General features: G+C 42.5%; 1 protein-coding gene across 2 annotated transcripts in view; it reads left to right on the plus strand.

The window, feature by feature from the left end:
* The window catches only part of prkd1 (protein kinase D1), a 170,521-nt gene that overhangs the window by 113,465 nt on the left and 42,727 nt on the right, over positions 1-14,329 (plus strand). Inside the window, exons 5-6 of one of the 2 annotated variants that reach the window (XM_055640673.1) lie at positions 9,655-9,865; positions 13,165-13,245. In XM_055640673.1, coding sequence (XP_055496648.1) covers positions 9,655-9,865; positions 13,165-13,245 — 292 coding nt within the window. The remainder of the gene's footprint in view (positions 1-9,654; positions 9,866-13,164; positions 13,246-14,329) is intronic. The other variant, XM_055640674.1, reaches the window with a different exon arrangement.

Raw genomic sequence — 14,329 nt, forward strand, 5'->3', positions numbered from 1 at the left:
AGAGAGAGACGGCTGCATCCTGACCTTGCATAAGCCTGATCTGATATCTAAAGTGACACCCAAGAAGGCAACATGTCGAGAGCTTGTTTAAAATTTAAATAGAATAAAAAATATTGATGAAAAAGATAAATGACATTAAACCAGACAGTGTGCTGACACATGAGATGCCATGATAGTGGATGATACCTTCAAGGGATTTGCTGTTTTCAAAGCTGCATATCGAGGATAAGGGTACCTCATGTTTTACCAAATACAGGAGCGGTGCGGAACTATTCATTGCCCAATGTGGAATAAGAGCAGCAGGTGCAGTGTGACATTTTCTGCCTTTAAACTCTTTCACCTTGTAAATGAAAAAAACATGCTTCTTAGTTCCGATCTTTCAAGGCATAGACTTTGCATGTGTGCGTTTCCCGTGATATTAATAGCCCATTTATCTACACTGAGGAATCAGACTTAATCTGAAGTACTGCAATAATTATCTTTTGAAACAAGTGTAATAGCAAGTGAAACTAATATGCAACTGTGCCATGTCAGATGATGTGAGCAACAAGAATCCAGGAGACTTGCAGTAGCAGTTGTCCTCACACAGTGAGCAGTGTCATGATTGCTGTTGTTAAAAGACTCGAGGATGGTCTGTTGCCTCCCTGGTGCCAGGGTTCAAGATGTCACAAAGCAAGTTCAGAACATCCTCGAGTGGGAAGGTGAACAGTCGGCAGTAGTTGTGCATGTAGGCACAAACGACATTGTAAAGAAGAGGAAGGTGGTTCTGTAACGTGAGTTTAGAGAGTTAGGATAAAGACTGAAAAGCAGGACTTCTAGGGTAATTATCTCTGGATTGCTTCCACTACCTCGTGCCAGTGAGGACAGGGACAGGGAGATAGGGGATCTGAAGGTATGGCTGAGGGGCTGGTGTAGGGAGCAAGGATTTAGATTTATAGACCACTGAGGTCTCTTCTGCGATAGGGGTGACCCGTACAAAAGAGATGGGTTACACCTTAACTGGAGGGGGACCGACTTTCTGGCAGGCAGGTTTAAACTAAATAGTGGGGGGGGGGGATGGATTGACAAATTGGGAGTATAAAAAGTAAAACAATTAAAGGGGAAGTGAGTACAGGAAAAGTTACATAAGACTCCTGAATTAATGGGAAGGATAAGAGAGTAAGGTCAGGGCCAATTATGAGCGGTGTGAGAGGGGAGATGGATACCGAAGTCAGTGTTGTCTATGAATGCGCGAAGTATAAGAAATAAAGTGGACGAGCTTGAGGCTCAGTTAGAATTTGGCAAGTATGATGTTGTGGGAATTACTGAGACATGGCTGCAAGAGGGCCAGGGCTGGGAACTGAATATTCAAGGGTATACGTCCTATCGAAAAACCAGACAGGTGGGCAGAGGGGGTGGGGTAGCTCTGTTGGTGAGGAATTAAATTCAGTCCCTTGCGAGGGGTGACATTGAAACAGGAGATGTGGAGTCAGTATGGATAGAACTAAGGAATTGTAAGGGTAAAAATACCCTAATGGGAGTTATCTACAGGCCCCCAAACAGTAGCCTGGGTATAGGGTGCAAGTTGAATCAAGAGTTAAAATTGGCATGTTGTAAAGGTAATGCTACGGTTGTTATGGGAGATTTCAACATGCAGGTAGACTGGGGAAACCAGGTTGGTACTGAACCCTAAGAAAGGGAGTTTGCGGAGTGCCAACGTGATGGATTCTTAGAGCAGCTTGTACTGGAGCCTACCAGAGAGAAGGCAATTCTGGATTTAGTGTTGTGCATTGAACCAGATTTGATAAGGGAACTGGAGGTTAAGGAGCCATTTGGAGGTAGTGACAATAATATGGTAAGTTTTAATCTACAATTTGAGAGGGAGAAGGGTAAATCAGAGGTGTCAGTGTTACAGTTGAGCAAAGGGGACTATGGAGCTATGAGGGAGGAGCTGGCCAAAGTTGACTGGAAAGATACACTAGCAGGGATGACAGTGGAACAACAATGGCAGGTATTTCTGGGAATAATACAGAAGATGCAGGATCAGTTCATTCCAAAGAGGAAGAAAGATTCCAAGGGGAGTAAGGGGAGACCGTGGCTGACAAGGGAAGTCACGGAGAGTATAAAAATAAAAGAGAAGTACAACGTAGCAAAGATGAGCAGGAAGCAAGAGGATTGGGTAATGTTTAAAGAGCAACAGAAGATAACTAAAAAGGCAATACGGGGAGAAAAGATGAGGTACGACGGTAAGCTAGCCAAGAATATAAAGGAGGATAATAAAAGCTTGTTTAGGTATGTGAAGAGGAAAACATTAGTTAAGACCAACGTTGGACCCTTGAAGACTGAAAAAGGTGAATTTATTATGGGGAACAAGGAAATGGCTTCACTCAGGAGGACACAAACAATTTCCCAGATGTACTAGTGGCCAGAGGATCTGGGGTGATGGAGGAACTGAAGGAAATTCACATTAGGCAGGAAATTGTGTTGGGTAGACTGTTGAGTCTGAAAGCAGATAAATCCCCAGGGCCTGATGGTCTGCATCCCAGGGTACTCAAGGAAGTGGCTCTACAAATCGTGGTCGCATTGGTGATCATTTTTCAATGTTCTTTCGATTCAGGATCAGTTCCTGTGGATTGGAGGGTAGTTAATGTTATCCCAGTTTTTAAGAAAAGATGGAGAGAAAACAGGGAATTATAGACCAGTTAGCCTGACATCGGTGGTGGGAAGATGCTGGAGTCAATCATAAAAGATGAAATAGCGGCACATTTGGATAGCAGTAACAGGATCGGTCCGAGTCAGCATGGATTTACGAAGGGGAAATCATGCTTGATTAATCTTTTGGAGTTTTTTGAGGATGTAACTAGGAAAATGGACAAGGGAGAGCCAGTGGATGTAGTGTACCTGAACTTTCAGAATGCATTTGATAAGGTCCCACATAGGAGATTAGTGGGCAAAATTAGAGCACATGGTATTGGGGGTAGAGTGCTGACATGGATAGAAAATTGGTTGGCAGACAGGAAACAAAGAGTAGGGATTAACAGGTCCCTTTCAGAATGGCATGCAGTGACTAGTGGGGTACCACAAGGCTCGGTGCTGGGACCGCAGCTATTTACAATATATATCAATGATTTAGATGAAGAAATTCAAAGTAACATTAGCAATTATGCAGATGGCACAAAGCTGGGTGGCAGTGTGAACTGTGAGGAGGATGCTGTGAGAATGCAGGGAGACTTGGACAGGTTGGGTGAGTGGGCAGATGCATGGCAGGTGCAGTTTAATGTGGATAAATGTTAGGTTATCCACATTGGTAGCAAAAACAGGAGGGTAGATAATTATCTAAATGGTGTCAAGTTGGGAAAAGGGGAAGTACATTGGGATCTGGGGGTCCTTGTTCATCAGTCAATAGAATGAAAGTAAGCAATGAAAGTGCAGGTACAGCAGGCAGTGAAGAAAGCAAATGGCATGTTTGCCTTCATAACAAGAGGAGTTGAGTATAGGAGCAAAGAGGTCCTTCTGTAGTTGTACAGGGCCCCAGTGAGACCACACCTGGTGTATTGTGTGCAGTTTTGGTCCCCTAATTTGGGGAAGGACATTCTTGCTATTGAGGGAGTGCAGCGTAGGTTCACAAGGTTAATTCCCGGGATGTCATATGCTGAGAGAATGGAGCGGCTGGGCTTGTATACTCTAGAATTTAGAAGGTTGAGAGGAGATCTTATTGAATCATATAAGATTATTAAGGGTTTGAACACGTTAGAGGCAGGAAACATGTTCCCGATGTAGGGGGAGTGCAGAACCAGGGGCCACAGTTTAAGAATAAAGGGTAAGCCATTTAGAACGGAGATGTGGAAACACTTTTTCACACAGAGAGTTGTGAGTCTGTGGAATTCTCTGCCTCAGAGGGCGGTGGAGGCCGGTTCTCTGGATACTTTCAAGAGAGAACAAGATAAGGCTCTTAAAGATAGGGGATATGGGGAGAAGGCAGGAAAGGGGTACTGATTGGGAATGATCAGCCATGATCACATTGAATGGTGGTGCTGGCTCGAAGGGCCGAATTGCCTACTCCTGCACCTATTGCCTATTGTCTATTGTTTATAAATTTGTAAATTATAGGAGCAGAATTAGGCCATTCGGCCCATCAAGTCTACTCCGCCAATCAATTATGGCTGATCTATCTTATCCTTTCAACCCCAGTCAAGTTAAGTCAACTTTATTTGTCATACACATACAAGATGTACAGTGAAATGAAAGTGGCAACAATTGTGGGACTGTGTAGAACAACAGAACAGAATAGAACAGAACCAGTGTTTACATTAAAAAAAGAAGACGCAACAGTATTTACGCCCTGGTGAGATCAGAGTTTACAGTCCTGATGGCCTGTGGGAAGAAACTCTGTCTCAGCCTCTCTGTTTTTGCTGCGTGACAGTGGAGGCGCTTGCCTGACCGCAGCAGCTGGAACAGGCCATTGCTGGGGTGGTAGGGGTCCTTCGTGATCCTGCAGGTTTTGGATCTGCACCTCCTGGCATATAGGTCCTGCCGGGGGGGGGGCGAGTGTAGTTCCCGTGGTGCATTCGGCCAAACACACTACTCTCTGCAGAGCCTTCCCGTCCTGGGCAGAGCTGTTGCCAAACCAGACAGAGATGTTTCCGGTCAGGATGCTTTCTACAGCACCAGAGTAGAAGGATTGAAGGATCCTCAGAGAGACTCTGAATTTCCTCAGCTGCCTGAGGTGGTAAAGGTGCTGCCTTGCCTTTCTCACCAGTGTGGCAGTGTGTGATGTCCATGTCAGATCCTTTGTGATGTGGAATCCCAGGTATTTAAAGCTGCTCACCCTATCCACAGTTGTCCCATTAATCCCCAGGCCCAATACATGTACGAGAGGCTCTTCATAACAATCCCAATGCTTTTCTCCACTTTAAGTGGTAATGAGCGAGAGATTCCCAGGAGCTAGTGGGGATGTTGTAGTTCTTCAAGGAATACATCCTTAACACTTTTCCCATATCCACATGATAATCTCCCCTCATGACCGAAGGAGCCAACTGAGGTGTGAAGACCTCACGGCTGAAGATGTGGACCTCAGGGAAAACACTGGTGGTGGCTTACTTATCTTTACAATTAATCTAGTGTCCTTTATGGACGCCTTGAAGTGCCTGCTGTATCATCTGGATTTCACAACTTTATAGAGTCATAGGGTCATAGTGTTGAAAGAGGCCCTTTGGCTCACCTTGCCCATACCAACCACCATGCCCTATCTACACTAGTCCCACCTGCTTGTGTTTGGCCCTCGTCCCTCTAAACCTACCCTATCCATATACCATCCAAATCTTTTTTGAAGTGATTGTACCTGCCTCAGCTACCTCCTCCAGCAGCTCGTTCCATAAACCTACCACCCCTTGTTTAAAAAGGTTGCCCCTCGGGCTCCTATCAAATCTTTCCCCCTCACCTTAAATCTATGTTCTCTGGTTCTTGATTCCCCTACTATGGGTAAAACAAGACTGTGCATTTACCCTATATAATCCTCTCATGATCTTATACATCTCTATGAAATGAGCCCTGCATGGACGTTGATGGTAAAGTCCCCCTACTTCTATGGTCCCATGCAGATGTCCACAGTTGCTTGGAGGTCCAACGCCATACATACCAGAGATCAACCTCTGCACTCTGGAAACCTTTGCTCTGGAGTGCAGTCACATAGGGGGGCACAGTGGTGCAGCGTTAGAGTTGCTGCCTTAAAGCGGCAGTGACCCAGGTTCAATCCTGACTACGGGTTCTGTATGTACGGAGTTTGTACGATCTCCCTGTGACCGCATGGGCTTTCTCCAGGTGCTCCCATTTCCTCCCACACTCTAAAGACGTACAGGTTTGTAGGTTAATTGGCTTTTGTAAATTGTAAATTGTCCCTAGTGTGTAGGATGGTGTTAGAGTACAGGGTGGTTGCTGGTCGGCTTGGACTCAGTGGGCCTCAGGGCTTGTTTCCACTCTGTATCTCTAAATTAGAGTAAAGTCTAAAGGTAAAATTAGTTTAGTTTAAGTTATTATTGTCACTTGTACCGAGGTACAATGAAAAACTTTTTTGTTGCATGCTATCCAGTTGGAAAAAATGCTATATATGGTTATCAAGCCGTCCACAGTGTACAGATCCAGGGTAAAGTGTATCATGTTTAGTGCAAGATAAAGGCTGATTAAAGGTAGTCCAAGTGTCTCCAATGAGGAAGATGGTAGATTGGTACCGCTCTCTAGTTAATGAGAGGACTATGATACATCCTTATTTGGCATTTTTGCTACCAGATACACAAAATATAAACGTAGTCTATAACAAGCCTGCTAGTTTGATTGTGAATAAAGTAATGTGTGTAGTTTATGCAGTTTAATTAAATCTTCAAATGCATTTGTAATTTACACTGAATGTTTAATGCTTCCTATTGAGTGACTCGTGGGATTAGACATAAGAGGTTTGTGTTTACAACAAAATAAAAGCAGCTGTTTAACAGAACACCTTTAAAAACCTGTAAAAATGTCTGTGGGATAAATAAATGCAAAATAAAACTGCACAAATATCGGCTGCTGGTGTAGACCTTTTACCTTTTAATCATTTGCTACGTAGGAGAAGTGTTTGTTTTTAAATTCGAATTATGTGCTTGTCAAAAAAAACCTTAAAATGGTTACCACTGAGAAAACATAGTGCAAATCTTTGATGTTCATTGCTATGTTCTACCTGTTGCTAACATTCTGGAACTGATGGATGGCATTTTTGATCACTGCTCAAATATCAATCAAGTTCTTCACTGCCATGTGAAGGGAGGAGGTGCTCTTTAAGAACATTTATTGATAGTGTTGATGGCAAAGAAAAGCCCAATAGGTTCAAATACCACTGCACTGATTTCACTCCACTGACTTGTTAAATGGTTGATATTTTAGTTTATTGCAAAATAAAGTTAAATAGTTTAAGAATGTCTATGTCTATGTTTCTAATGTTGTCAGATTCTAGTACTGGTTTCAGTATTCCAAATTTAAGGAATACATTCTCCAAATGGATAGCATATTTCTGATTTCAACCTTTTAGTTTAGTTTATAGATAGATACAAAATGCCGTAGTAACTCAGCGGGACAGGCAGCATCTCTGGTGAGAAGGTGTGTACATAGGCCGTTCGGCCCACCATGTCGGCGCAGACCAATGTACACTCGTTTTATTCTATACACCAGGGGCAATTTGCACAAGCCAATTTGAAATTGCATCTCTCTCAACCACAGTAGTAGCATTGCTGAAACATCTTGGAAGCGTAGATGGGACATCTTGGTTGGCATGGGCAAGTTGGGCCAAAGGGCCTGTTTCCATGCTGTAAGAGTCTATGAGTCACAGAAGTGTGGAAACATACTTTCAGATTCAGAGATTGTTTCTTCTAGCTGTAATCAGGCAACTGAACCATCCTATCACCATCTTGAGAGCAGTCCTGACTTCCTATCCACCTCACTGGAGATTTTCAAACTATTTTTAATCAGACTTCACTGGATTTTATCCTGCACTAAACATTATTCCCTTTATCCTGTATATATACACTGTGAATAGCTTGTATAGTCTTTTTGCTGACTGGATAGCAAGCAATTAAAAAGCTTGTCACTGTACCTCTATCCAAGTGACAATAATAAACTAAATGTCCTGACCTGCCATCTAGCTCATTGGAGACCCTCAGACTATCTTAAATTGCCCTTTACTGAACTTTATCTTGCACCAAACCTTATACCCTTAACCTGTATCTGTACACTGTGGATGGCTTGATTGTAATCATGTATAGTCTTTTGGCTGACTTGATAGCACGGAACAAAAAGCTTTTCACTGTACCTCGGTACTCGTGAACAATAGTAATAAACTTAAACTAACTATATTTGTTTCTTAATATTTAAATTCCAGTGAGTCAGTCATGGAAAATCTGCTGCTGTTTATTCAAAGATATTTTTGGATACAAAATGATAAATTATATACATCTCATTTTTGTCCTCGTTACATCTAATTTAATTCAAAGTAATCAATGTTTAAATTGGGAGTAGGCTCCATAGCTTCATTATATCATTGAAATCTTGCCTCCGAAAATATGGCACTGGGATTGGTTTTGAGGAAGGTCTAAAGAAATAAGCGACAGGAGAAGTAATCCTACAGCCAACAATGGAATAAATTATGTAAACGGATGCATTTGTTATTCAGCAATCTCCCCTCACACTTGTGGTATAAATACCAACATACTGTGAGTTCAGTGCATTAGTATTTAAGTTGCATAATAGGTGTACTTGTAGCATCTGCCGAAGCTGAGAAAATGTAAAGTGCAAATGTTTTAGAATTCAGATAAAGCAGTATTTTAAAAAACCCATGCACAAGTTGACTGCTGCTGAATCATTAATTGGAAATCAGCATCGTATTTCCGATGTGGTAACAAGAAGTAAAGATTGTATATTCATTTGATGTTCAACCTAAATGTCCTTGTTTATCGGCAACTTCATGTTCCTCGCTCCATATTGCACTTGCTTAACCCTCTAATTCTCCAAAGCACTTTAAAACTGGCTCAACATATGTCTTTTCACCCTGTATAATGCTCTCTGATAGCTAAGTGTGAACCAATTGGGGTAGAAATTTAAGCCAATCAAAGTGCAAATTGCTGTTTTAAGAGTGCAAGAAAAAAATAGTGATAGAAATGTGTTTCTATAATATGTAGCATTCCTAAATGATCAGATAACACCTGGCACATTGTCATAGTCATACAGCGTGGAAACAGGCCCTTCGACCCTACTTGCCTATGCCGTTCAACATGCCCCATCTACACTCGTCCCACCTGCCTGCGTTTGGCCCATATCCCTCTAAACCTCTTGCCAGTCCAAATGTTTCTTAAACATTGTATTAGTACTTGCGTCAAATACCTCCTCCTGCAGCTTGTTACATACTCCTGCTGCGGTCTGTATAAAAACGGTTACCCCTCAGGTTCCCCTGCTCACCTTAAACCCATGTCCTCTGGTGCTTGATTCCCCTACTCTAGGTAAAATATTTTGTGCATTTACTCTATCTATTCCATTCATTCTTTAGACTTTAGAGACACAGCGTGCGGAAACGGGCTCTTTGGCCCACCGAGTCTGTGCCGACTAGCGATCTCCCCGTACACTAACACTATCTTACACACTAGGGACAATTTTACCAAAGCCAATAAACCTTCAAACCTGTACTCCTTTGGAATGTGGGAGGAAACCGGAGCACCCGGAGCAAACCCACACGGTCACAAGGAGAACGTACAAACTCCATACAGGCAGCACCTGCAGTCAGGATCAAACCTGGGTCTCTGGCGCTGTAAAAGGCAGCAACTCTACCACTGCTCCACTGTTCCTGCCACTTATCCACCTAAATAAGGTCACCCATCCTCCATTGCTCCAAAGAATAAACCCCTACCCTGCCCAGCCTCTCCCTATAGCTCAAAGCCTCAAGACAAGGTAGCATCCTCGGAAATTTTCTCTGTGCCCTTTCCGCTTAACAACACCTTTTCTATAAAATGGCAACCAAAACTGACAGCAATACAATAAATGTAGCCTTAGCAATGTCTTATACATTTGATATCTTTTGTCATGTTTTTACAACTTTTTTGTGAATTTTACAGAAATATAACTGCAAATAAAATGACACTTTAATTTGTTTACTTGTAGCAGAAGACGCCATCTGAGTCTTTCACTGGAAGAGAGAAACGCTCAAACTCACAACCATACGTTGGCCGTCCCATTAAGCTGGATAAGATTTACCTTTCCAAGGTTAAAGTGCCTCACACATTTGTAATCCATTCCTACGCTCGTCCCACAGTTTGCCAGTATTGCAAGAAGCTTTTGAAAGGACTCTTTAGACAGGGAGTGCAGTGTAAAGGTGAGTTATTTAATCACTATGCATGTACAATGTTTTAAGCAATGAAAACTGCTGCAGTTCCTCTGGAAACAATATTTGCATTAAATTATGTTTTGAGTTTAAAGTTGCTGAATGAAGTTTGGACACAGATGAATTCAAATCATACAAAACTTGTTCAATTATGATCAACAAAATCTCTATTGCATCTATTTTTTCATGTTTGAGGAAATGTTATAATATTATTATAACTTCTGTCTGAACAAGTTTCCACATAGTTTTCAATGGTTCAATGGTGCTTTTATAGTCACATGTATGAAGTGCTAACACAGTGAAATTCTTTATCTTACAAACAGTATTATGAGTAGATTATTGCCATACCCCCAATCCTCGTTTAACAATCGTACAGAAATAGTCCACTGAGCCTGCGTGCATGTTTTGGCGCCATTATCAAAGTCCACGCTCCAGCTCTGATGAGTGGTGCCTGTTCCAGACAAGCCTCAGGCTGCTGCGGTCCACCAGCCATCTCCTTCCTTGGACGCCACGTCCCTCTCCTCGCCCGTCCATTTTTTTCCCCTGGGGTGTGTCTCTTGCAGCTGACCACGAGGGCGCAGTAGGCCAGACCCCGGTTCACTCTCCTCTCTTGCTCCTCTTGTCCATCATCGCTGGCTCCATCCTCCTGGTCTCTGGACTTCGACGGGACAAGCAGGGGCAGGCACAGCAGGCTCCCCCTTTAGGCTGGCGGTCTGCCGGATCCAACGAGCAGGAGAACGGCTCCACAGGCTCCTCTTGAATCAGCGATCCGCCAGTCCGGGTCTTGAGTTTAGCCATGCAAGGGCTGTGGCCTCCTGCGAGCCTATGAAGTCACGGTCCGGAGTTTTAATCCTTGCAACTTCAGTTCTAGAGCTTATAAACAACATAACATTTTGTAGCACCTTAACAATCTTGATTCATTTAGCTTGGGGTCTGATTGCAGAGATACTAATGAATATCCAAGAGCCATTAATGTAATTTAAATTTTGTTTCCACAGAACTAACTACTCCAGAAAGTAGTATCGAAAAACCAGGGAATTGGCAGCTTTCTAATATAGGGACTTTTGGAAAGGCACATGGGTATAGAGGGAATAGAGAGATATGGAATATGTGGAGGTAGATAAGAGTTTAGCTTGACATCATGTTCAGCACAAACATTGTAGGCCGATGGGCTTCTTCCTGTGCTGCATTGTTTTATGTCCCAAAAAAATAATCTTGATATCTAAAAATCATCCATAGAGGGGCACGGTGGCACACCGGTAGAGATGCTGCCTCACAGCACCAGAGACCCGGGTTTGATCTGGACTACAGATGCTGTCTGTGGAATTTGTACGTTCTCTCTGTGACTGAATGGGTTTTCTCCGGGTGCTCCGGTTTCCTCCAGCACTCCAAAGATGTACAGGTTTGTAGGTTAATTGGCTTTGAGAAACATTGTAAATTATTGTAAAGGATAAACTAAGCTAAACTAATTTAATGTTCGGAAATATACCATGGGAATTGTGTTAGCTCGCTGATGCGATGAGTCCAATGCCGAAGCTACAGACAAATTGAAAACAAGAGTTTAAAAGTGCATTAATATTGTTAACATCTGTGGGATGGCACAGTTGGCCTGCGGCAGAGCTGCTGCCTAACAGTGCTGGAGAGCTCAGGTGCTGTCTGTGTGGAGTTTGCACGTTCTCCCTGTGACCTGACATGGATAGAATAGACTTCGAGGGATATGGGTCAAATGCCTGCTAATGGGACAAGTGTAGATGGGCCGTGTTGGGCGGAAATGCTTGTTTTCATGCTGTATGACTCTATGACCGTTTGCGGGTTGGTAGGTGAATTGGCCCCTGCAAATTGCCCCTAGTATGTCAGGGATGGAATAGAAAGGGGGATAACATAGAGATGATGTGATCAATGGTCGGCATGCATTTGTTGGCCAAAGTGCCTGTTTCCGTGCTGTATCTCTAAAAAAAAATCTCTACTATTCCATTTCTTAGACAGTATATTTTAAGAACCTAATGCAAGCTTGTTCTCACGACATTGAGAAGACTCTGACTCCTTAAACCAGATTTCACACTGCATTGACGTCAGCTTCTGCATTGTGCCAAACTCAACGTTTCCTCAAATGGGTCTCGTCTCTGGTATTTAATGCAATGCAGTCGGATCAGTTCTGGTGACTCCTTTGAAACACCTTTTTGCTGAATGGAAAGGGGAAGTATAACTGCAGCCACTTTCTGCGCTCACAGTTGCAGAGAACAAAAATTCAAACATATTCATAAATGCCAAGCATCGCTGTGACAAGAATTTCCATAGTGGAAAAAAAAATGAGGCAAATGGAACAATAAAGGAATCATGTGGTTTTGGTACTGAGCAACTTAGCAAAGAAATTCAGATGAAACAAGTTTCTGGGAGGCAGTATTATGAACAAATTTCTTGTTAAAATGATCTCTGTTGCAAATCTCCAATTATAATCTTCTTCTTCTTGCGAATGAAACATAAACAAAAGGAATTGTTAGATCTCAAGCCGGTTGTTGAGCAGCCAGGTTGTTGTCTCTGCTTCAATGTCTGCCAGGCCCTGAGCTCCATTTGGTGGGTGGTAGAGCGGGCATCCAGAGATGACATGGTTGGCTGTCTGTTGTTCTGCTCCACATTCACAAGCTGGGCTGTGAATTATAATGACACACATTATCAACTGCCATATTTCCATGAGAATCAACAGAAATACTTTAGAGACTTTAGACTTTAGAGATACAGTGTGAAATAGGCCCTTCAGCCAACCAAGTCCACACTGACCTGCAATCACCTGTACACTAGCACTATCCTACATACGAGGGACAATTTATAATTTTTACCAAAGCCAATTAACTGACAAACCTGCACGTCTTTGGAGTGCGGCAGGAAACTGGAGCACCCGGAGCAAACTCACATGGTCACTGGGAGAACGTACAAACTCCGTACAGACAGCACCCATAGTCAGGATCGAACCAGGGTCTCTGGCTCTGTAAAGCAGCAACTCTAATGCTGATCCGAGTATTGGCCTGAACAAAATTAGTGCAGTGATTTAGTCACAGCTAATTGGCCTGTCAAACATGTATTAAAAGGTTGGAAATGGAAATATTTGCTGATGACCACTTCAATTTTCACAATATATGACACAAAAGTTATCAAAAGACATCAAATTAATTTTTGATGTTGATTTGCATATCCATATTTTTGCAGAATTGCTTTAATCAGAACTGTTAATACAAAAATGTAATATTCTCTTCCAATGCTTGAGGCAAAAAAATGTTTTTCTTCCATATTAGATTGCAAGTTCAACTGTCACAAGCGATGCGCCACTAAGGTGCCAAATAATTGCCTGGGTGAAGTTAACACCGGTAATGGCGGTAAGTTGAATAGTCCTATTCCATATGTTGAACCATTAGTCTTGTATGGGACATTTAAAAACTTGGGAGGTTGTTTCCGTTCAAAAACATTTTTTGCCACAATAACGCACGAATGTTTCATGTTGATATTAAGGATAGGAGAGGTTTAGAGGGATATGGCCCTCTCAACAGCAATGAATGGAAAGAGAAATTGGAAGAAAACCTTGATCTTTTCTGGCACTTCATACAATGAATCTGAACCACCTTTAGGTTGGGAGGCTGGGAAAAAATTGGAGTCATTTTAGAATCCTGCATCTATCCATCATGAATATAGATCCATATCCATACCCAGATCCATAGTTTGCACTAAAAAGCAATGTTGGAGGAACTCCAGTCTTTATACAGGTGCGTGGATTGGAAAGTGTTAAAGAGATATAGGCAGGTGGGTTTAGTGTGGATGGGGCATCTTGGTCAGCCGGGGCAAGTTGGGCCGAAGGGCCTGTTTCCATGCTATATGTCTGAAGAAGTGTCTCGACCCGAATCGTCACCCATTCCTTTTCTCCAGAGATGCTGCCTGTCCTGCTGAGTTACTCCAGCATTTTGTGTCTACCTATATGACACTGTCTATTTCATGTAAATATAATGTGTGATCTTGTGTGAAATCTACATACAAAAGCACTGAAACTGTAAAACAAAAAAAAAACATATAAATGTTCAAACGTGAAATCAAGGAACTGTAGGTGTCAGTTTTCACAAAAGGACACAAAGTGCTGGAGTAACTCAGCATCTCTGAAGAATGTGGATAGGTGATGGGAAGACTGAATAAGGGTCCCAACTCGAAACGTCAGCTATCCATGTTCTCCGGAGATGCTGCTTGACCCACTGAGTTACTCCAGCACATAGGTTTAGTGTCTTTTATTGTCAGGGGCACCAAGGTACAGTGAAAAATGTTTGTTCCAGTCAGTGGAAAGACTATACACGATTTCAATTGAGCCGTCCGCAGTGTATGGATTTATGATAAAGAGGACTTTGTATCCTTTTCCATATAAATGTTCCGTCAGCATCTGAGAAATAGTACGGTCGTTGTCTGTGGATTGCCAGACAT

The sequence above is a fragment of the Leucoraja erinacea genome, chromosome 9, assembly GCF_028641065.1.
Source record: "Leucoraja erinacea ecotype New England chromosome 9, Leri_hhj_1, whole genome shotgun sequence".
Classification (NCBI taxonomy): domain Eukaryota; kingdom Metazoa; phylum Chordata; class Chondrichthyes; order Rajiformes; family Rajidae; genus Leucoraja; species Leucoraja erinaceus.